At 41.5% G+C, this 25,285-nt stretch overlaps 1 protein-coding gene across 15 annotated transcripts in view; it reads left to right on the forward strand.

The window, feature by feature from the left end:
- The window catches only part of LOC121899386 (transducin-like enhancer protein 3-B), a 121,149-nt gene that overhangs the window by 81,635 nt on the left and 14,229 nt on the right, over window positions 1-25,285 (forward strand). For 3 of the 15 annotated variants that reach the window (XM_042415160.1, XM_042415221.1, XM_042415185.1), the window contains exons 1-8: window positions 6,577-7,070; window positions 7,608-7,842; window positions 8,469-8,569; window positions 8,823-8,886; window positions 10,809-10,853; window positions 17,184-17,246; window positions 17,929-18,033; window positions 23,029-23,067. In XM_042415160.1, the coding sequence (XP_042271094.1) occupies window positions 7,819-7,842; window positions 8,469-8,569; window positions 8,823-8,886; window positions 10,809-10,853; window positions 17,184-17,246; window positions 17,929-18,033; window positions 23,029-23,067 (441 nt within the window). In that variant the 5' untranslated portion in view covers window positions 6,577-7,070; window positions 7,608-7,818. The other 12 variants (XM_042415210.1, XM_042415228.1, XM_042415238.1 and 9 more) reach the window with 9 other exon arrangements.

A 25,285-nucleotide genomic window follows, 5' to 3' on the forward strand; every position in this document is an offset into this window, starting at 1 on the left:
TTCAAATTGATGCTGCATGTACAACAAACACTCAATATAATAATAGTACATTCCACGGTAATAGGGCCATAGGAATACAATCACACCACAGCTAACCTGGTTTTACTTAACTACAAAATTAACAACTCAAATGCAGTTGTGTTAAAAACAATAAAAAACACTCTTTACGCTATTATAGTTATATTAATTTAAGTACTTGCAAAGCTATTTTTAATGATTCCACTTTGTCTGAAAAATACTAGTTTTAGATGTTACACCTATATTTCGTCTGATAATAAATGTGAAAATCTTCTATCTGTAATGCACAAGTTGGAATAAGGAAGTCTCTCAGCTCCCAGTGTTAACATCTCAAAGCTTCATAAAGGCAAGAACAAAAGGAAAATTTGTCAAGGCACTTTGAGGAGCGTCCTGTCTTTTCTCACTTCTTCAATCTTGTTTACTTTTAGTACCTTTAACGGATTGCTCTGATAGACAGCACTGTTTTTTTTCTGTGCAGAAGATGAGGCCCGCTTTCAAGGAGGGATTACAGCAAATCACCAGATAGGATTTAAAAAACAAGTAAAATTCCTCAGGATCCTCCACTCTCTATTTTAAATTCTGCTCTGTGCAACTCAGCGTAATCTGTTAATGAATGAAATACTATTTGGAGAATGTTCTCGCTCCTGTTTTCTGCTGGTATATCATGCCAGTTAAGCATCCCAGTGGCTTTGACCATGCTACTGTTCAGAGGCATGATGAATGTCAGAGAAAAGACTCCATGTGCTCAGCTGCTGAATGTGTGTATAAATTCACACACATATATACAGTATGTACACACCAACCAACAGGACAAACAAATGCATGGACTTTAGCCAAAAAAAAAAAAAAAAGCCCTCACCTTTTTTTGTTCAGACACTGCTCATGTCTGTGTTTGTCTCTTTTGATAAGGCTCTTTCATCTTGTTTGCATTGATTACAGGCTGACGAGTCACAGTGATACACTTTTAGGGGCCCTATTCATGTCTGCAGCCCCCGCGACACACACTGGGTCCATTGTGGCGAGGAATGTCTCCTTTCATGGCCTGAACCCGCCTGTAAAAGCACGTCAATAATCCCGAGTCAGTGGGTGCTTCATGATACTGCTGTGACCATCCCAATTTTGCACTCCTCCAAGGAAAAGTGACTGGGATGGTTGAAAGAGAGGACGGCTGAATGCATGAAGTAATTCATCTGATGGATGCCGATAATCAAACAACTTCACAAAGGTGAGAGTGCTTGCACAAGAAGAGAAAAGCACTAATCAATGTTACGCTGTTTGCAATCGCTCTTCATTTATAACCTTCTCACATACCACGCCAAATATCTCAAGAGCTGCTTTATTGCTGTGCACAGCCCCTCCTTGTTTTCACACTGCAGGCCTCCGAAAGGCGAGTGAGCATGCTCTCTCTTCTCAGGAAGTATCAAGATCAGTGTCGACAGCAGAGGCTGGGACCAGCGCCGGTTCACTATAGAAGCTGTGGTTTTGGTACTGAGAATTTGTTTGAGCAGAGAATGTGATACCATGAGCAGAATAAATGGGATTTGAGTCTTTAGTGGCCACTAAAGCCATTGAAAATATACATCAGTTATATTTATTTTGGGGCAAGTGTGAGCTGGTGTGGGGGAAGCATAAGAGGCCGAAGGAATCCATTGGCCAAGCTCTTGCAGAGATGGGAGTGAAAAGAGCCAATCATTGCTCTGTAAAGAATTAAAACCACCTCTGCAAATAGCTCCAATATTTGTGTAGTGCCTCAGAGTGGGAGTTTCACAGCGTCTGGGTTTCCAGTGCAAATAAACAGTGCAGAGGTCTACAAGGGTGGAATGGCCCCCCTTATCCCTGAGGTGAAGCCCACTCCTTTGTTGCTGCCTAATCTAGGCCACTCTCCATTGAGTGGGATGAAAAGTGGATCTGTGTGTGTGTATGTGTGTGTGTGTTTGTGTGTGTTTGTGCGCGAGTGTGTGACATATCCACAGTGCTCAATGTGTGAGATGAAGCTGTATGATAATGTCTGTTTGTATGTGGTTCTTGAATCAGAGTCTCAGGCCCGTGGAGACCGCTACTGTGTTTGCCAGTTCCCAGATAACCCACATCCTTACACTGGACATACACATAGCAATCCCAGGATCCTCAGCGCAGAGCAAACGGACAAATATCAGCACGACTGACCAACAATTCTGCATAAATCAACAGAACCTGCTCGCTTGAGTCCAGATATGATGAATAGAGGATGATGTAGATATGCTAGTGGTTGGTGTTGGATGGGGTGAAAACTGCTGTGAAAATCAGCTTCTAAAAGTTAAAACTCAACATCTGTGTGTGTCAACTACAAAGTTCATGTCATCGCACATCCTCTCTGTTCCTAGTAACTGAAATCTGACCTGGGATCTGAATGTGGCCTGATCCAAACAATATTTACAATTAGTTCTCCAAATTGAACCAAACCAAAATTAAACCAAAAACATTGTTTTAGCGTTTTCTAATCTAGCGCCCCCATCGGCAATAATTGGCAGGACAACATCACTTGCCTGTGCTCTCCTAAACCATTACATATCACTGCTGAAAAATAATAATGTTTTATGATGTGACGACACTGTGGTTAAAGTCTGGTTAGGTTGAGGCACAACTGTCGTCGTCATGGCTACAATAATAACCACAGGGTTAAGGTTAGGGGACGATCGTAGTTACATTTTTTTTAAAAACTGTCCCGATTTATGGTTGGAAACCAGGAAACAAATAGTGGCCTCCTGTGGCATATTAACCACCATCCACCCCTCCACCTCCTGTTTGTTAATATACATAGACGTCATCTGAACCGCGCCAGTGCTCCGGGTTATAATTACTACAGCTACTAGATGGTATCTGTCACTTAAACATAAGTATACGTCATTTTGGGCGACTGACATGACAACCTAATGTGTCGTTTTTCTTGAAAGGACAGTCTCTGATATTTAGTCTTATCGGCTCAAGTAGAACCATATTGTGTTGCTGCAAATACTGGATTTGTGTGTCAATATATCAATGCCCAAATTATTTGTGTTGAAGGAAACGCCAAATACACATGAGTGAAACCTGTATAAGCAATAAGAGCTACATGGGGAAGTACATAGTATATAAAGCTGAAGTAAATATTGTATAAAGATGAGACAAACTTCCCCAAACCATCTCAGTGTCACTTTTAAGTATAGTGAAATGGAAATAAGCAGGTTAGAAGAGTTCTTTGGCAAGTGACTTACAAGTGATCATAAAATATTTAGTAATTTGCTCTCTCATTATACTTGGCAACATCTCATATTTGAGGTGAAGGAAGAGGTTTTTTAGCGTTGCCACTCTTGTTGGGCACTTGAGTCAGAAAAAATAGTGGTTTCATGTGTATTTGACACCCTGAAACCATTCATTACACATAAGCACACATAGACATTTAATCATTTCAAGAGCTGCAGGAAATTTATACCAGAACATGGTGTGTAGAGAGCAAGTTGCCATGCTACTTTCAGCTCAGATAGAGACACATTAACATTCATACCTACAGGCAATTTAGTGTCTAATACACCTGGCTTGCATGTCTTTGGAATGTGGGAGGAAACTGGAGTGAGTGGTGGAAACGCACACAAACAAACAGAAAGAGAAAGAAAAAGAGCCCGTGAGATACAACGAACCACTGATACTGTGTGAAACAAAACCTGCTCCAGACAACAGAGGCTGTTATGCAATGTTAAGAGGCTAAAATCCTCCTATAATCTGAATTCACGTATCTGTTCTTGTCTTGGTCTGTTTTTCTTACACATAACAGCCAGAACTCACACAGTGGGTGTGTTCAAGGTCAAAGGTCAAACACTGTAGAGGCAGAAAGGAAATTATTTCAGATATATTCTCTTATGTTACTTAAACACAAGTTGATAATTAGAAAAATTTCCATAACTTCATAATGAATTTCCATACTTTTTATTAAAATATATCAAGTATATTAAAGATTGGAACACATCACCATACTGTAGCTCTGACTATGTAATTAACTTTTGTGCAACCTTTCTTGTACTATATAATACCACATTTTGGCAAGGCTGCGTCAGACTGTTTCATCTGTAAAGGCTCTCTATGTCATACTGCACTTCCTGTGTTATGTCCCACTGCAATATTATAGAAATACAGGTGCAACACAGGTAGGAAAGGACATTGCAACTAAAATATTCTGGTACTTCATTTTCAAGATGTTTTTATCATTGAAACAACAATGAAATTTTACCCCTTACATACTCAACCATGATTAAAACGAACAGAAATGGTCATTTGTAAGCATGTTTTTCATGTAATACAGATAGTATAGGCCATTTACATTTGCTTGGGGAGTCAGCATGTTGACGTCAACAACACAATGTTATCAGTGCAAATCAATGTTACTAGCAGCTGACTGCTATGATTTCCTCAGGAAGCTTGGATTTTGAGAAGTGGAAAAAGTTAATTTGTTGTTTGTACTGTTTAAAGTCAGTTCCTACTCCAACTATCATGATTACAACTAAGACAGCCAAGATAATTTATCAATTTGAGAACTTTTATGTAAAAAAAAACAACGTCTTTTAAGTCTCCCAGTGAGTGTGTAGCTTACTGACATGCTATCATTACATGACTTATTATCTCATCTGCAGGAGGGATACACTTGTCGCTAATGCAGTATGCTAGCTACAGTTTTGTTCAAAATGTGGTACACTTCTTGACATTTGAGCTACCTGTTATGCTACAAATAATATAACCCTGAATAAAATAGAGTTTTGTGCCTGAGATGTACACAAACTAGTAATACTTTGAATGATACTTACATTAAAACAAATACAAGAAGAGAAATACGTAAGATTGAGATGCATTTCCCAGGAGGAAACTTAATTTAGACAATGATGAGTGTAGCTCAGTAAGTGTGAAGTATTATTCACTAATATGAATCAGCTGCTCTCAATTGTGTTACAGACAAATATTCTATATATACTTTTCAACATTTTTGCATCAAATGCTTCACAGACTTGAAGTTGTGGGGATTTCCTCTTGATTTGCATTACTATCTAAAGATTTTGCTTTTTAAATCATTTTCAGATAGAGCTACAATTACTTAAAATGTTTTAAAAAATGTTCTAGTAAAATAATCCTTTACGTTAAGACAGTTAAACTGCTGGTCTCTACATTTAACAACATCCTAATAAATCATTGAACTGATACATGTCATAAAGGCTAGCCAAACCTGAACTACTTGTTTCAGGGAATACAAAAAACCACCAGCCTTAAATTTAAATGTGATGGGACTAAATGGACACCCAGATAAACAAATAAATACAATTTTAGATGAAAATAAGGAGAGAAGCGGATGAGTGAAACGAGCCAATGTTTGAGCGAGGTAAAAGCTTTGTTTTGCAGCAAATGTTTTTATGGAGGAGGGGTTGGAAGAGGGGGGGAGAGAGAGGGGGGGGGGGGGGGGGATCAAACTGATATTTAGCCCCTTACTGGCTTTTTTTTTCCTGCTTTTGTTTTATGCAAGGCTCTTTTTACCACATGGTAGTGACAGATTGTTTGAGCTGAAAGGAAAAGCCATTCGAAGCTAATTAAGCAGCCATTCCGGGCTCTATTCGCAGGCAGGAGGGAGAGTAGCACAGGCATTTGTCAGCGCCGCACCCAACGTGGGTTTAATTGACAGCCCGGGCTCCTGACTGACAGCTTCTCCTCCGCTGGACCAATTAGAAGCCGCGAAGGAGGACAGCTCCGACACCATTGGATAACAGACAGCGAAGGGGTGGGGGTAGAAGAGGGAAGTGCACCCACGTGGGGACGGGCATAGTGAGCAACACGTGATAGGCTGATATCCTCAAGCGCAGACGTGTTGCAGCCTACCTGGTGCTGCTGATAGGAAAGCTTGTAGATGCTTGAGGTCTCGTTAGAAATAGGTCGATCAATTCAAGTCACTCAAAGGACACTCCGCTGTAGATTAAGCGGTATTCACATTTTTCGCGTCTTCTTGAATGATTTTCTATGAGCTCTTATTTATTCTTGGAATACTAGTAGGGTTTATTTCTTTTTCTTGGCATTGACTTGAGAGAAAGTGTGATATTTCTGTTTCAAAACATTTAACTACTGCTCCGTATCAGACAAGCTTCATTTATAATTGCTTATATGTGAAGCACATATCACATTTACAACCTATTGCTTTTATTAAAATGATAAATTCAGGCTCTGGCTAGTGGGTTTATTTTCCCTGTTTACACCAGAATAGTGTTTTTAAATCAGCATATTTTTAATGATACAAGTCGTATTCATATAATAATAATCTGAAACGCGGAACCACCGGCTGAAATTCAGGGACATATAAATTATTACCTTTGTTTTGAACAAGTTGTTGAACGCACTGAATGTCACTTCAAATCCAAAATGGCGAACATGTGAGGTCACATATCGCCGGCCAATCAGGACGACATACTACTGGGGGGTGCCCACGTGGGGATACCGCGCCGTGATTGGCCGACGTCGCTAAACTCCATCGGAGCACCCGATTGGTTAGTGCAGGACCCTCTCTCTGCAGTCGGGTCCTCGTGTCAGTGCACAGTCTGTGTGTGGTACAGCGCGCGGCGGAGGAACTGGGCATACCCAACAGCAAGCTAGTGGTATATTTCACAACGGCCGACATTTTCATAAAATTAACCCGCTTTTCTCGCCAAAAAAATATCTTTGGACTTACTGGAAGATTCGCGTACTACTACTGGATCTAACATAGGCTTTCTTTGAAGTTGTTCGCGGTCAACAACTCGTCCCAATCGAGGGGTTTCCAACGTCCGACCGGGACGGAGAGACGCTCTCTGCCGCGGGATCACCGGGGTTTTTTTTTTTTTTTTTTTTAAAGGACTCTCAAGGGGCAAAGTGGGGGAAAAAAAGAAACGGCTGTTGACATTTTTCGACTCTATCCTTCCGTGTTGACGGTTACAAGTCAAAGGATATTACGCTTTGTGTCTGGATAATAACATTTTACCTGTGCGAGAGGGAGAGGAGAGGAGAAGGGGAGGAATCAGTCGAGACAAAAGGTAAAAAGGGCGACATGAAGAGTGCCGCTAACAAGACGGGTGGTGGTGGTGGTGGTGGCTTTATGGCAGCCGACTTTGAAAGCAGCAGCTCCTTGTTTTCTGATCTTCCCGGACCACCACCAAAACAACCCCGTTGTGTGTGTTCTTTTTTTTTTCCTCCCTCTTTGTGGAAGACAACTCGTTAGATTTACGAGAAAAACAACGCATCATGTCGCTGCTGAGGGTTTGATCAAAAGTATCAAGTTTGTTATTTATTTGATACATCGGATCAAACACGTTTTTGCTGCTTGTTCCCCCCCCACCCCCCTCACTGTAATGCAAATCGAGGCGACAGATTTAGATTTTTTTTTTTTTTGACAAACAAGGGGGGAAATATTTGAATAAGGGGGAGAAAGAAAAAAAAAACATTTTCAGGGATCAGATTGTAGATCAGCAAGTTCACAAAGCTTTAAATTCATGTCGATTTTACAACCAAGGTGCTTGCTGAGAAAGTGATTCAGCTCCTCAGTTGTGCCCCGTTTTTCTGTTTGTTTTTAGGTACAAAGGAAAAAGGCCGACGAGGTGATAGATCCAATGGTCGGGGTCTGAGTGTGCTCCTCGCAGCCGCGAACAGGGCTTTGTCCGCCGCCATCCTGCGTGTACAGGGGAGGGGGTGGCGGTGATTTACCGCACCTTCACTCACTGGGATTAACTGAAAAAGAAAAAGGAAGGAAAAACACACCGAATTCCCTCGTGTTAAGGACTCGACATGTATCCACAAGGCCGGCATCCGGTAAGTCGCTTGTGTTTGTCACTATTTGTAAATTGATGCAAATGCACCGCCCTTCAAAGTAGCCTAATTAGATCGTCAGAGTGGAGCTGCTGATCCACACCTTACTATTTATGGTCTGCATTGGTGCTGCTTCACTCTGGCAGGAGAGACACTGTGTGAGAGCCGTGTTTATTGGCAACAAGATCAGAGCTTTTGGTACAACTCAGGGAAGCAGATCATAAGCATCCTGCTGTAAACTGACTTAATTCCTTAGTGCATTTTGATATAGTTGCATTTTTAAAGCGCCAAGAAGGTTAATTGTCCTTTTTTGCGCAGCATGCATTGAAATCTCACAGCTGTGTGTGTATGATTTTGTTTTTTTTTATCCCTCTCTCATCATCCCCTGCCTACCATGTAACATAACTTTGAGGACGGATGAAGTGACCCGCCTCTGTCATTGCACAGAGTGAAAGCGGCTCCTTCCTCCACCAGTCAGGGCTCAAGGGAAATGTGAGGACAAACCATCAAGAGGGGGGGAAAAAAACAGTTTACTGAGAAAGAGGAGGAGGAGGCAAGAGATGAGACTATTATCTGGGCTGTGATTGTGTTATTTACACCTGTCGTATCTCCGATCGTACATTTTTCAGGCACCTCACCAGCCAGGGCAGCCCGGCTTCAAGTTCACTGTGGCAGAGTCTTGCGACAGGATCAAAGACGAATTTCAGTTCCTGCAGGCCCAGTACCACAGGTAATGACTAGTCTACTGTAAACAGCGCTGGCTTCCTGGAAAGAATAGGAAGGGGAAGCTGCCTCTGTTTTGTTCCATTTTTGTGGCTTTCATGCGCAAAGTCTACAATGATACAATACACCAAAATATGTGGTATGAATTTTCTAAATGTGACAACACTCGGAACAAGACGTTCTTTGCTGAATTCAACATATAACATGTATAAAATCTTTATTTAAGCATGATTTTAATTTGCCTTTTTTCTTCCTGAAAGTCTTAAAGTGGAGTACGACAAACTGGCCAATGAAAAGACAGAGATGCAGCGTCACTACGTCATGGTAAGAGGAGTCATTGTTAAGCTGTGGATTTGATTTAATGCAGTATCCTCCCTTTAGCCTCAGGTGAACAGTCACAGGTGGTGCGGCCCCTGTGTTTTGCAAAGGCCGTGTTAGCATTCCTCCCTGCTTGAAATTGTTGACTCACGCCTGTGTTTTCATTGGATAAGAAGGTGCAGGGGTGGGGGTTTGCGGAGGGGCCAGTAGTTGAAACTCTAGCAGGGGTCAAATGTCCAACTATTGATTGTGGGGTGTGACGACCCCCCTCTAAAGCTCTGGGGTCCTCTTTATGACCCTCCACCCCCCTCACCCTAACACACCCAACATGACCCACTGGGGGTTAATGACTGGTCTGCTGGCTTTGTGCATGAATCAGAGGGTTTCCTATGTTTTTTTTCTTCTTCTTAACTCTCTCGAGGTGAACCGCAGGGTCATTCAGACATTTTTGACACACCCAGGACTTTCTGATATATGGGGGACTTTATGTGTTTTCCCTCAACCATAGACTGCCTACTGAGACTGAAAATATATTAAAAATCTCATAAAATAATCAAATTAATGTGCAGTGCAATAGACTACATGACTTCCACTGTTCAGCTTTTACGTCAGACAAAACCCTGTACATGTGTAAAACAAAAAAACTGGCTAGTTTGGATAATTATTCAGCAACTTTTTTGATAATCGATTAATATTTTAAGTACTTTTTTCAGTCAAAAATGCCAAATATTTGCTAGTTTCAGTTTCTCAAATGTGAATATTTGCCATTTTTCTTTGTATTCTATGACCCTAAACTGAATATCTTTGGATTTTGGACTGTTAGTTAGACAAAACGAGTAATTAGAAGATGTTACCTTGGACTCTGGGAAAATGTGACGGAACCTTTTCAGTATTTTCTGTAAATAATTGATGAAAATAATAGTTCTAATATCATAACAATATAATTCCATTACAAGTCAGTAACCAAGTATATTAAACTCAGCCCAACTATGTTGTTGGAAATACAGAAACCACACAAGAACTGAGATAGATCCTTGATTCTTATCAAAGTGCTGCAAAGGGATTAAATATATATGCAATTAAATCATACCACATTCACTTCAGAGCTCCCTAATCAAAGAGAGAGAAAAAGAAATATGTGCCTCTGCAACAACATCCCAACTCAAAGGTTCTTTCTAATACAGGAGAGGCTTCATTGTGCGAATGGAAAAAGAACAATCTTTATTTGATAACTGATTTAACTACAGCCTCACTCTTAGTTTGTGTACGTGTGCTTATCTTGTTTGTATATGAAAGGAATGACTTTAACCAAACGCAGCAGCAGTACGTTTATTAAATATTATTTTCCCTGTGAGGAACCACAGGGTGGTGGGAGTAGCTATAATAAATGGAAGCTGTTTGCTGTGCGCTTAGATGAACAAGAAAAACTACTTGGCTTTAGTTTGTATCCGTCTGTGGACTCACAAGCTTTTGTTAGTCAACAGCAGATAATGCTGTTTTCAATAACAGTGTTGGCTTTCTCTTTGAAGCCACAGACAGTGTTTGTGCTTAACAGTAGACTGGCAGTGCCCAGTAGAAGTTAATGGGAACAGAAGCCAATCGTCTGTCTGCTGTGATCACAAAAAGTACATGAAGTTTTCAGCCTCTTTGGTTAATTTCAGTGTGTTTTTTAACGGCTCTTGTCTGAGCTGCAACATATATTCATCTTATCTTTTAATGTTTGGGTACTTAGGAAGACTTGAGGTCGGACAAAACCTTCATACCAGTCAATCACCTTTTACACAAAACAAAAACTCTCCGTTCCTCAGTAGAGAAAAGTAAAAAGTTTCTTTGAAATCCTATTTTGAAGAACCTATATCAGGGATCTTGTCTTGGTTTTAGCCACCTTTATTATGTATTAATGCTTTCCCTTCTCCTCTTTTTTTCAGTACTATGAGATGTCCTATGGGCTCAACATTGAGATGCACAAACAGGTATGTAACCATATCCGGGATAGTCTGTGTAAAGCCAAAACAATGTTGGTTTTTGTTGCCCTAGCGATTGAAAATGCTGACAGGCTAAACAACACGAAGGGCAGGCTGCCTGATGGGGATGGTTTGATAAGATTAAAGTGAAGTATTTGGCAGACAGTCTTGAGAGGATGTGTTTTTGTGTGGTTTGTCCTTGTGAGTGTGTGTGTGTTTGTGCACTGCGCTATTGTGTGTGTATATGAACGCACATGTCAGGAGTGGAGTCGGCCTCCCCAGTGCCAGCCGCACTAAAAGCTCATTAGTTCAGCTGCCACCCAGCACCGGGCATCATGCTGCTGCGGTGGAAAGACTACTACAGAAGAATAGGTCAAAAATATCTGCAGTTTCATAAACACCACCTAAAGAGCTATTTCAGTAAAATGACAATATAGACGAAAGTAGCAGCAGATATGTGAAAATGACATCTCAGCCTTATAGATAATGTCCACGTCTCACATCAGGCTTCCAAATAAGCTTTAGCGCAGAAATCTTTGTTTTGGTTTGCAGTTCTTTTTAAGTGTTGTGCTGGTTGTTGGTTCGCTTCCACCTGCTATGTGCAGAGGTTTGGTTGGCAGGGTGGTGTAGTGTTTCTGAAAACCATCCGTCAACCTCAAGACTTGGTTAGCTTAAAGCCCCCGCAGCACCAAGAATACACCCTGTTGAAGTGTCCTCAAGCAAGACACTTGATGCTTAGTTGGTTTTTTTCATCTGTCGTGGTTCTTAACATCTTAATATCTTGCAACGCCTTTAGATCATCAATGAATCGTTAGTCGTTTTTCATACAAAAAGGCTAAATATTCTGTTTCCAGCTTCTCAAATGTGAAGATTTGCTGTTTTTTTTCTGGTTTATACTATTGTAAATTGTGTATTTTTGAGTTTTTCCACAAAGTCGGACAAAACAAACATTTGAAGATGTCATCTTGAGCTCTTGGAAATTGGGATTCACTATTTTCTGACATTTTACAGACTAGATTAATAATTTGGTTAATTGAAAATGTAAGGGACAGATTAATTTCCAATGACTAATCGTTAGTTGCAGCCCTTGTTCTATAGATCCATCAAACAAATCATAGTATCACAAAATGGCAAATAGATCATCATCGTTTAGGTGTGTCTACAGAATGAGTGCTGACAGAAATGCTCATTCTGTCTGGTCTGCTGTAATTGGCTGGTTGGTGTGTGTGGTTGTGGTGAGGTTTAAGGCATTTGCTGATCCCACGTCTGCTGTTGATACACACTGTAGACACCAGTGTCCTTAAATACAAGACATTACCCCGCTATAAAAGTCAGATTAAACCTGTAAAAGCTTTAAAGACTTCAAGACAAATCTGTTCAGCTAAAGATCATTTAGTCAGCTATGTGAAATCAGCATATTTTCCTTTTAACTGAAATCACCATAATCTTTTATTCTTTTGACTTCTATTGCTCTCTTTTATCTTTCTACACTTAAATTTCCCTTTTCTCTGATTCTGTCCTGCCTTTTGTGTTCCCCTCAGTCACCTTTGCCTCCGCAATTCTCCTTTTTCACCTCCTCCCAGTGCCCTTATGTCTTTTTATTGCTGCCCCCTTCTCTGTCTGCCTCACCACCCCGGTGATGTGATGTGAACGATGGCCCTTGTGTCATTAGCCGTGTGATATGATGTATGAGAGTGGGAGTCTGTCAGTGAGGGAGAAAGAGAGACAGAGAGAGGTGGGGCGGAGGCTTCGTGGCCCTCAGATCTGGAAGGTTAATGGCATCAGTGGGAGGGTAGCCCAGTTGGAACGGCAGCACACTGCACAATTCATCAGGCGTTTTTTTGTGGGTATGTGCTATATATATATGTATGTGTGTGTGTGTGTGTGTGTGTGTGTGTGCGTGCTAACTAGGTGTGTTCTGTTTATCAAGGAGCTGGCTGCTGCTCATACCCCCCCCCCCCCCCCCCAACTCCACCATTCTTGAGTGTTTTCTGTCAAGCACTTATCACCAACAAGGAGGTTGAGGCGATGCAGGGTGGGGGGGTGGAGCTGGTTGTTGTGGGTGTATGCTGGTGGCAGTGGACAAAACAAGAAGAGGGGAAAAGGGAGGGTTGGAGACAGAAAAGGAGCGAGAGGCTTCAGGATAAATGGGTTAATCGACTGATCCTCTCCTGTGCATCTCCTTTGTTTATCAATAAGCCCGGTGGAGTCGACGGAGCGCTCTGAATAATGCATGATTCCTGCCACCTCCCTTCGTCTTTCTCCCATCTCCCATCCCTGGTTGAGTGAGTGTTTGTGATGACATCAGCGAGAGGTAAACAGAGAGCCCTTAGTTGTCCCTGTTATTGTTAGGAAGGTGAAGGAGGAGGTTGGATTATTAGAGGCGGGCGGACATATTACCCTACTTGAAGATTTATTGCAGTGTGGAGAAAAAAAAAAAGACACAATAAACTTGTTTTGCATCGTTATCGTGACAAAGCTGGATTGAAAAGCACACACATGGTTATAAATAAATACTCATATCCCTGACATGGTAACACTGGTCGTCAATCTACGCACACACACACACGCACACACACAAGTTCCAGCAGATACACTGCTTCCCCTGATGAGCTGAATGGTTGCTAGTGAAGGGATCTGTGTGGCTGCTGGGGGGTAATTTGTTTTGACAGTGTCTCTTATGATGGCAAAGAGTGCAGGGTGGAGGTAATCACCCTCGCTTGCTGTCAATAAGTGATTTTAATTAGTGCAGCTCATTAGGCTGCCTCAGCAACGTGCCCTGCTGACTTTGTGGTGCGGGTGTGGTGGGGGTTGCTTTGTTTTCTCACTACCTCTGTTCTCTGTTGTGGTCCCTGTTTATCTGTCTTGTACGCTCGCCTTCATTTTGATTTCAAGTCCCTCTTTGGTGAATTAAAAGCAACATGAACGCGAATAGAGAAAATGATTTACTACCAAAGATTCCCGTGCCATGCCATCACATTTGTATGCTCACTTTTGTTGCACCTTAGGTGGCCATTTTGTGTATCCATTTCCTCACTTGTTGAGTGAATGAGGGAAACAGAGAAAGTGCCTTATCAAGGAGAGTCATGTCCGTTTCCTGGATGGAGGAAGAGGGTGAAAGGAGGAGCAGAGGGAGGGAGAAAGAGAGCTTGTGCAAATGAATAATTTATACAGGATTCCAGGAATTGTTTGCCAAGGTGATGATGGCCGACCTGTCTCTAAGCCAAAACAAACTGACTACGAGAACACACACTCTCTCTCTCAAGGGAGGCTGACGAGGTTACTGGAGGCTGTGAGACATGCTTATTTTGATAGCCAGGCAAGAAGGGCTGGTAGAACAGTGTTATACAATTAGCGTCTGGGTGTGTGTGTGTGTGTGTCTGTACTCAACCAGCTGATGATGGTTTTGTTTCAGTGTTGATGTGGTGAAATGGAAAAGAAGGGTTTTGTGTGTGTATATATATATATATCTGCAGAGTGAGAGCTATAAAAAATAGTGTCTAACTCTAAGGTAATCAGATGTAATCTGTTGGAAAACAGCCCATTTCCATATACTCCCCTGCAGAGAGGATGTCACTTCAGTTTTGTGTGTATGAGCTGAAAATAGAATGACATACACATGCAAAATATTCTTCATGCATTTGTAATGAACAAGATACCTCTAAGTGCCTCTTTCTTCCTCTGCTCTGGCTGAGAAGATAATTCCTAAACAGCCATCTCTGCCCCCCCACATCATATGCCACTTGTTTTCCTCGCCAATTGAATCCTCGTCAGAGACTCTGCTCTCCACTTGGGGGCTAATGCCTGGAGCGACAAACAGCCAAATGGCTTTCAACGCACCATTGACAGAGGGATGCAATGGAGAGAGAGCCTCTCCAAGCTCTGGTGCTACTAGACAACCCTGAGTACCTGTAATTGTGGAGCTGCAGTGAAAAGCTTCTGCCGGCTCAAAGGCTTCTGTTTTCAGTGGCTTTAAGTGACAATAAACTCTTTCCAGTGTCTGTCTCTGCTGCTAAAAGCACTGTGGAAAATAGTGGCTCCAAAGTAAAGTGGAAGTCATTTAAGAGTGCTGCGAGTCATTAGATGTGATGTGTTATCAGTGTTTCTCCCCCTCAAAATGGCTGTCAAAAGTCGTGTAAATAAGGCACCTGCCCATTTACCCTCCCTAACAAGTGTGAACTCTGTCTGAACAGAGTGGAGTGACTAGATTTGAAAAGGAGGGGCGAGATGTAGCCGCTCAGTCGAGGGGGTTTTACAGTGTACTCCTCAGGTTGACATGTGAGCCATGTTTCCCATCATGTTCTATTAAATTCTAGCTGTGATATGACAAAATATACAGCTGCAGAGTTGCAATAATTAGGCCAAAGAAGAAAAACAAGAATGTATACGAGGGAAGTCTGTTCCATTGTTTTATTTCCTGGCACCAAATCAATCTTTTAACTCTAGGGTAAATTTTCAAGGAAGCCGAAAGGTTTGGGAATATTTAACCTTAAAAATCCCTGAACGCAACTCAGCTCTGCAAACACCTGGCGTTCCTGCTCTCCTTTCAGAATGAGCCGCTGAGGTAAACCTGTGTGTTTTTCGCAGAACAACAATTCATTACAAATAACAAAGTGCACCTGAATTCCATGGAGGTTTTTTGGCTTCAAATGGTGGCTTTGGAAATGTGATTTGCAATGAACAAATGGATGCCTTTCTTGTGAATCAGTCTGTGGTGGTGAGTGTTTCGTAATGTTGTTGCTCTAATAGTTGAGTGTATCAGCATACCGCTGTTTCCTACACGCCCCATGTTGCTCCCCTTGCAGCCATTTCCAGAGAAGTGGTGTGATACTGAACCACTCTAATCCTACTGTGTGTCATTGTATCCAGCCCCCGCTAATGATGATGGTTTATGAGTCTCCAAAGAGCTACCTCCCTCCCTTCCTCTCTCTCTGTTTCTATGTCAGCCCCCCCCCCCCCCCCCCTCCCCCACCAGCGCAGCCCCCTCCCCACCAACCCACTCCCAGTTATCCCTCATTAATTTCCCGTGCCGATCAGATCGACAGGCCGAAAATTCAATTTAATGACCTGCCTCTGTGCTGCGCCTAATATGATTTTACAGGCTGTTCTGGTCAGGGCCTCAGCCCAATTTACATAACGATCAGCCCTGCCAGATAGCGTTGCCCCAGCAACAGAAGAGGGGGAAGATGAGAGAGGAAGAGGAGGAAGGAGGGAGGGCACATAGGAGAGTAGTGGAGATTAGCAGGGAGGGGTCTGAAGGAGTGTTGGGAGGAGGAGGAGGTTGGATGGAGAGAGAAAGCACAGTGCGCCTAAGGTCAGACAGGGCTTTGTGAGATAATTCCTGACAGACCAGCAAAGGTCTGCCCCCCCTCCTCTTTCCTCTTTTTCCTGCAACCCCCCTCCAAAAAGAAAAAGAGTGACACCAAGTCTTGTGCAAAAGGCTAGTGGCACCTCCTGCCCCCCTTTTCCACCTTCTTTCTCCCCTGCACCCCCCCCCCCTTTCACAGTCAAACAAGGTTAAGGGAGAAAATGAGTGGAATGCAGCAGCGTATAAAACGGCGGGAAGGACCTCTTCACCCCCCACACACCTGCTGAGCCTCCACCCCGAATGTCTCAGAATCAATTAGTTCACCTCCCCCAGTTCAGTCAAACCACATTACCTTAGTGTCAAATCACTTCACCATTCATCACCCCCCCCCGTACACCCCACCCCTTCTCCTTTATTATGCTTTCTACTTTTGTCTCCCCTTCTTCATCCTCCTCCTCCTCCTCTCTCTCTCTCTGGAAAGTACAGATTTTAAAAAAAAGGAAATGGGTTTAGACAGAATGTCTTGGGACATTCAAGTGCGGTAGGCGGGCAGCGCAGCATATCCATTTGTCCAAATGCAGCGCTGTAAAGTGCTCTATGTTCATGGAGCCCTGCAGTATCATCTTACTGTGCCAGCTAATATTCTGTGGTCGATACCAAAGATGCCTCTGATAGATAGGGTCAGAGAGTTAACCTGTCTGCTTCAGCGTGCCCCGCCCCCCTCTCTATGGGCCGTAATTATGAAGTATGGACCTCATTAGGGTCTCTCCAGCCAGATGGTATTAGCATATTTCAGCCTCCTAATGAAATAAGGCCTGAGTCTAATGGAGGCAAGAGAGAGTGGGAAGTAAATTTGTTCTGAGGCGGTCCCAATTTAGTTAAGAAATACATGGTCTGTCCAGCTGGATGCTGCACAAATACACACCATTTTGTTTTATAGGTAGTTTAGCTGCTTGATTCTAGTGTTGTCTGTGGCACGCAGCACACCCAACACACTGTCATTCTAACAATTTCTCTCTCTTCTCCTGCAGACTGAGATTGCCAAACGTCTCAATGCAATCCTGGCTCAGATCATGCCATTCTTGTCACAAGAGGTGAGTGTCACCCCGGCTGGCAGCATCCTGAGAATGAGAATTAGACTCATTTTATTCACCTAGTAAATATACAGGACATTGTCAGGGAGGCTATTGTGCAGACACCCTGAAAATGGGATATACAGGAGTAACAAAGCCTCTCATTTAGTAAAAGTCGTGCATTATATGCATACAAGGGATGCAAAGTTTTGCTAATCATCTGGTCTTGTAAACAATTAATAATTAGTCATAAAAAGATTATGAAACTGACACAGGCAATTAACACAATGAATAACACAGCTGAATTATGTATATGAATCCTAATTTAAATGAGCACAAGTAAATATTTTGAATTGAATTGCTCCCTCGTTGTTGTTCAGCAAACAGCCAAACAGAAATATAAATGTTTGAGAGGCTTGCAGGACACTTAAAACAAAGCCCAGTCAATTTCTTGTATCAATAAAAATAGCTGTAGGGTGGAAAATACCTTCATCAAGTAGACAAATAAATGGGTTGCCTAAACTCCTGTCAACAGAATTCAATTTCACTAGTTTCTATTCACTCTATCAGCTAAAAAGCCTGTACACTATGTAAACCTGTGTAGATAAACTGTCAGCACAGGCTAGTATATTTGCTTTTTCAGTCCTCTGTAATGATTTTTTATCTATCAGGAATCTAATCTTTGTGTTTTTGTGTCTTGTAGCACCAACAGCAGGTAGCTCAGGCTGTTGAACGGGCCAAACAGGTGACAATGACTGAGCTGAATGCTATCATCGGGGTACGTGGACTTCCCAATCTGCCTCTCACTGTGTGTATACCCCCTCTTCTTTCTTCATTTAACCTGAGGTCAGGGGCAAACCTGCATGCATAGAAGAGGACCGGCACTCCAACACAGACATATGTATAAGCTATTCAAGCGTACGGCATTACTCTTACAGGTTTATTTCACCTTCATGCGCTTCAGCTGAAGTGTTGCATGTCGAGGATAACTGGGGAAAGGGCAATAGATTCAGGAGGAAAATGAGGGTTAAAAGAGAATAAGAGCAGTTTGGTGTATTAATCTGAAACCATTTTCTTACTCCTGTCTGTGGCATATGAATGTTCAGACTGCATACAAACGAGCAACGCCGTGTCCTCTTCACTCGTGCAGGTTTGCCCCCTGTCTCCACTGGTTTATTATGTTTTTATTTGAGTTCACAATGTTTGCAATGTGCTGTCAATGTAGTTTTCGCTGCTGTAATTTCTCTGATTGTTGGTTACCATGACCTGTCAGCACGTAGGGCGCAGCTAGCTCTGCTCTGATTAGTTCGTTTTAGGCAGAATCAAAGACCATCTGATACACAGTAACAAAGTCCAGGCAGAGATCAGACCACGGTGTTTCTCAGATTTCACTTTGGCTGGTTTTTAATTAGATAAAACGTTTTAGCCAACAGGCTTGCCCCTACCTCTGACCCAATAGTAGAAGGATTTAGAGCGGTCAGGTTAGGACAAGCGTTGAGATTGCAACAGAGATTAGATCACAGTACAGAGTACAGTACAGATACTGAGCACTTCTAAGATGTTGTGGATAAAAGATTTGTGTTTGCTTTTAAGTAGTTTTTTAGGATAAATCTTTACCCTTATAATAAAATAATATTTTCCTCTGTTTGATTTAATTGAGAGCATCTGCAGCAATCTAACATCTCAAAGAGGAAGTGCACTTTAAAAATCGGTAATTGGCCTTTTAATAGTCACAATGACCCTAAAAACACAAATTCTGCTCTGGTCAAATAGACTTTTTAGTGATTTGGTCTGCCATCTGCTTTTATTTAAAAACTAGCAGCTTTGTAATAGCCAGCTTAGACCCAGATGGATAACTGACCCTTTTGATTAGCCCTCTGTAGCAGAGGTTAGTCAGCGGTTAGCTAGTCCCAGTGGTAGGGGGTCAGGTCTAATGAGAGGCGGATATCGAAATTCGATTAAAGTAAATGAGCCAGGAGCACAACCCTCAGTTTTCAAGGTAATTACTTCCTATTTCCTCTTTTTCTAAAAAACAGCTCGCTGAGACTGTCCACAACAGGAATGACCCTTCTTTCATTAAGGGTGGGCAGGGCCAAACAGAGCACGAACACACACACACACGCACACACACACTCACTTACTCTTAGAGGAAAACAGGCCTTAATTATTTGAGCGCAGAAATGGCAGGTGATCAATCTCCCAACAGTGTGAGTGATATTCAGAGACCATCAGGCTCCGTCGGCTTTCTATAACAGTTAGATGAGAAAATAGATATGAGTGTAGAGACACACACACACCTCTGGCTGAAGTCCAAATCCTACGATCAATGTTTTCTTTCAGGAATTAAAATACTGCTATTTTATATGACACTGAAATGATTCATCAATTATTTAGTCAGTTGTTAGAAAAGTAATCACCAACTAGTTTGATAAATTATCAAGCAAAAAAAGGCCAAAACAAGTTCTGGATCCAGCCTCTCAAAAGGGAGAATTTGCCGTTTTCTTGTGTTTTATATAATTATAAATGATTTATCCTTGAGTATCAGACTGTTGGTTGAACACAGCAAGCACTGTAAAGATGTCAACATTTTTCAGTATTGTGTGAGACATTATAAATGAATGTAATATGTAATAATTTCTTAACACCAGACAATGTTAGAGGTCTCTTATTGCTGGCATCAAGTCCTATGAAAACCTACAACATAGAATCAATATAAAATTAAATGGCAGCATCTTTTAGAATTGATTAATCATTAGAGTTTCCTCAAGCAAAATGGCAAATATTCGCTGGTTCCAGCTTCTCATATATTTGAAGATTTGTTGCTTTTCTGTGTGTTTTAAAATGGTTGGACTGTTTGAAGATGGCACCCAGGGCTCTCAAAACTTGAGATGGACTATTTTTTTTTTTTGGACATTTCATAGACCAAACGACTGACCAGAAAAATATTAGTTTGATCGATAATGAAATTAATCATTCATTGCTGCCCTAGTCAGCCTTCACTTAAAATATTAATTATTTATGTATTTATTTGATAGGGACAGATACTTTTTATATAGACAAACCTAGAACAGTTGTCCTGTGCACGTATCATAGTGTTCATAGCGGATGCTAATTTACAAGAGGAGATTTAAAACAGTGAGAAGGTAAACTGAGTACAGCAAGATACAATAAAACACACATTTGAGTACAGATTTGTTGCTGAATTAACCAGGTAACTTTATTAAAAGTGGTGAAGTTTGCAGCAAATGTCAAGTGATCAGGTAGCGAGTTCCAGGACTTTGTTCCTTTCACAGAAAAAGCTGTCTGAGCAAAAGACGTCTTTTGCAGGATGAAACTTTACGTTTGACACTTTAAACTGCAGCTCTCCAGTCTCTTCATGTATTTGCAGAGAGGCTGAGTAGCAAGTCCATTTATTACCTAAACCCAGGTGGCTTGAACTGTGGAGGTGACTGTAAAATGAGACAAAGATCTAAAACGGTCCCCTCTGTTCTGCATTAGGCTTTGGCCAGAGGGGATATATGATTGAGTTTGATTTGAGACGTGTCAGAGGTGCTGTCTCATTTCCATGCTCGCACCCTTATTTCCATGATTTCAGCATGAGAGCAAGATTGTACTTAGATAATGGTTAACGAGTCCGTTACAGGTGGGGTGCTGCTTATCACTAACCCTTATGTAAATGTGAATGCTAATCTGTGGAACGTAAACTTTTACTATGCCTGCTTCTGTTTTTGCAAAGCTCCTCTCTGAAAGCTTTGCATGCTTTATTTATTTTATTCGGAAGGTCATATTTCCATGTAGTTTGTGGGTCTTTTCATCCAGAAAGAGACGCTTTGTCCACAGTGACACATGGTCGGCTTTTCAGCTGCTACTCATTGATTACAAGCAGTTATTGAGGTTTTGTACAAGGACCCCCCATCATGTTTGTTTAGTTGTTCTAGCTGATGAGTCTGTAACATCATTTAAGTTTTATTTGTTATTTAATAAAATAAGAAACTAGCCTTAGATGACCAGCCTAAAGATGATGTATCATGCGCATGTTTTTATTTTGGGGCTCTACTAGAATATCTTTGCATGACTTACAGTTTTTAAAAAAAGTCTTTATTTATCTTATACTGGCTCTTTATGCAGACCCTCAGTTCAGCCTCTGTCTGAGACAGGCCATTTTAGCTCCTGTTGTTTTAAGGACCTCCTCGCGATGAGCCCACTTTTTTCTGATTAGTTAGCTTCTTGGAGCTGACCCTCGGTAGACTTCCAGTGGCTCTGAAGCCAACGTCAACAAACTAGTAGTTGGATTTTGCTTATTTTCCCGTTCTTTACTCAAAATGTAAACTTGTTAAATACATCCGTGCACGAATCCGATCAGAAATATGCGAGTGAACAACATGAACAACCCATGAAACAACCTTGCAACAAAGGCTACAGATTGTACGGCTGTTTTTGGGCATGCACAAACAATCTGATGTCATCACAAGGAGGAAGTAGAACTAACTTTGCAAACAAAGTGTTCAGAGCAGGCTGAAGCCCTGGCTCTTGACTTGCTGGGTAGACCACGTGTCACGATAATTACTCTATTGATTTATCGACTTATCCTATGATATATGGACATAAGCTTGATCATTATTGCTGACCTCAGTATTGCCTGTTGTGTTTACATGCGCGTTTGTTTACATAAAAATGTCACCAACACTTTAGCCAACATGATGCCAGAGTAAACAGCATAACTTAATTGTGTGAAAATAATCTGTCTACCTTTTTCAGCAGGTTGTTTCCAGAAGGTTTCAGTATTTTGATAAATCCAGTTTTTGCTAACCACCGATAAGGAAAAACCCAGTACATAGACGGCATCTTAGGGTGCATGAAACAGCTGATTTACCGCCTTGTTTTAATATCATTTAGCAAGCTGCGACAACAAAACATCATTATAGTGTGAGAGAACATTACTAAGTTGTTTCATGTTGATTTTGAGAGACTATGCAGCCCCACTAACCTGGAAAAAGTGAGTGAATGCCGCGTTGTTCCTTTTCAACAACAGTTTGCTTTATAAGTTGGAACATTACCCGTACCGTAAAACTCCGATCCCCAGAGGAATCCCAGCTAAATATTACCACCTACTGACATAGAGGAGCTAACGGGACATAAAATGTACAACCTGAACAATACTAATGTGGTGGTCGTAAATTTGTTTTTGTTTTCTTTTTTAAGAATTATATGAACTATTTAACTCATAAAATCCCTTTTTTGCGAGCATCACAGTTGCCCTGACAAATAAAAATGGCCTCTGACATTTCTAGGAACCCAAAATTCTCCCAAAACTCTTCACTCCCACTAGTGAACATATGCTGGGGGTGTGTGGGCTATGTACGTAGGCTGCGGGTATGGTTTAAGTGAATAAAGTGAAGCTAGGGGTCCTGGTACGTCCTAAATAGGTAAGTATGGTATTTGAACCAGTGTTACACATTAAAATGACAATAATATTATTTATCGGAATTATTTCTGGGACAATATATCATCCAACAAAAGTAATTATCGTGACAGACCTATTGCTGGGAACATTTTACATTTGTTCACCTCAGGTTTTGGAACTTAAACCATGTTTGACATAGACATCCGACATCATAACAGTATAAAAACAGAAAAATCACAAAAAGCATGATGTCCCCTTTAACAATAGATGCACTAGTTAATGAAGCAGTCATAGTGTCATTATTCTTTGAGTTGTCTTTGTCTCTGTCAGTTTTCTTGCTGGTCTCTTGAATCAGTGTCTGCCTGAATCTCGTCTTTTTGTCTCCTTTTGACCCAGCAGCAGCAGCAGCCACCTCATAGTGTCTATCCAGCCTTCATGGTTAGTGTTCAGGGGGAGGTGGTGTTTTTTTGAAGTGTTTTTAAATTGCTTGTTGCCCGTCTAACACGTGTCTTTGTGATGGGAGATGATGCCTGCTGGAGACAAAGCACGACTTGGGTGTGTTTGGATATTTTTGGCATCTTTTTCCTTTTTGTCTGCCTTACTCAGGTGTCACAGATTTCCTGAGAGATCAGGCAACATCGAGTGAAACTAGATGGCAATTTTGACAGCACTTTAAGTCTTTATCTGACGACTAACCTCAAAAACGTTTACTGTGTCTCTGTCCTATTCCAATACTGAAAATCAATCAAGTTGTTTTTTAGCGTTGGGTGTAGTTTAATCTTTGGCGCGACAACTGCAGAAGACGTGATGAGTTACAGAAGCTGTTGTAAAGCAGTGGATAAGTAGGTAATGTGGCGATCATTGTCAGACTTATTAAGCCAGTCTGCCAGCTGGTTTGTGCTGGTAGTGTTGATGCTTGTTCCACCTGACAGTACTGTTCTGCAGGGAGCCAGCTTCGCCTAGTTAACTTTAATTGCCTGTTTCCTGTGGAAGTTGCCTGAGCTGCGGCGGCATTTACACATAATGAAAAAAGATAAGTGTGAAAGGAAGCCAGCTCTTTACCCATGAATATTGAATTGGAAGCAATTTATTTTCTGAATTTTTTCGCTCTTTCTCTCTCCCCCCTCCACCCCTACCCACCTCTCCCTTTCCTCCTCTTTCCTCACTCCTCTCCTCAGCCATAGCTCGCTAATGAGGCTTCTTGATAATGATCCCTGCACGCTTTTCCTCATTAGGCACACTCAATAGGGACGTCCCTGCCTGAATCCCTCGCTCACTCTCTTTCATTCTCTTGTTATTTTCTGATTCTGCCTCTCTCTCTCTCTCCTTTTCTTGTTCCGGCTTCCCCTTTTTCTCTTTTGCTTGCTTTTCCTTTTTTTTTTTTTTTTTTCTCTCAACAAATAGGCTGCTCTGCACACCAGTACAATATCGATTAACAATGCCGCCCTTCAGTTGCTTCTATCCATTGTACGGTTCCAGGTCCAGCTCGACATAATGAGCCGGCTGAATAATGGCCAGCTGCTAAATAAACCTTTTAATGTGGTGAGCCACTAGATATACCCTCGTCTGTTTCTCCATTTTATGTAATGAATGTATGGATGAGGTTATTGAAGTTCTATCTAGCAAGCAGAATAGCAATCATGTATTTTTTCTTTTTTTGGAGAGGCAGTTGATGGATGTGCTAAGTGTTATTTAACCTTGTTTTAAAGCACTTGCTTCCCTCTTGCCTGAGTGGCTATTTAACTCCTGTCTATCTACTCACTCCTCTCTGACTGCCTCTCTCATACAGACGTCCACGGCCTCTTGGGAGGTGTGTGTGTGTGTGTGTGTTTTCTCTGCTGTGTCTGTGCGTTTTTACTGGAGGAGTCGGCATGCCTTCTTGGTTTTCCGGAGTGTTGAAAGGTTTTGAGGTTTTCAAGTGTAGGCCTATTGATTTTTAACTATCCCAACTATGATTGAAGCACAGTGGTTTGGGAGTGAGCAGAAATGCTTGGTTTCATTTATGACGACCAGAGTACACATGTTGAGTCAACTATGGTTGTCACATAAAGGTCACATACTATGAATAAGAAATGATAAGCAATTTGTTAAGCAAATGTGATAAGTGTATAGTCTGCCTTCGCGGTGTTGTAATAAGTAAAGAGCATGACATGAAAAAAGTACCATGTCTGTTGTGTAAGCCTGAAGGTTGTGACCGTTAAAAGTGTTACATTACTTTTTGTTTCAGAGACACAATATTGTATCTTATTGTTATGAAAGAGCTGATTTCCGTCAAAAATTAACTTACAACAATTTTGATAATTAATCAATTGTTTAAGTAATTTATCATCCTCAAATGTCTATTTGCATTACATTTTCTGATTCCAGCTTGTAAAATGTGAGGATCTCGTGCCTCATGAAGCAATAAACGCTATATTTTTGGGATAACAAGGCATAACTAAATACTAAAGACGTTGAAAATAAGAGATAAAGAAATCCAAAGACAAGTGTTTGTGTTTGACTGTTTGTTATCCAGCACTTGAAGGATGCACTGTACATCTACAGCAGCGAACAGAATCTCGTTTCCCCCTCAGACAGTGAATGAGCTGGATCAGCTTGTTGGCAGTCACTGTCAGCTTGCTATTATGCATAAACGGTTTGGCCTTGAACTAAATGT

Source organism: Thunnus maccoyii, chromosome 1 (genome assembly GCF_910596095.1).
Source record: "Thunnus maccoyii chromosome 1, fThuMac1.1, whole genome shotgun sequence".
Taxonomy (NCBI): domain Eukaryota; kingdom Metazoa; phylum Chordata; class Actinopteri; order Scombriformes; family Scombridae; genus Thunnus; species Thunnus maccoyii.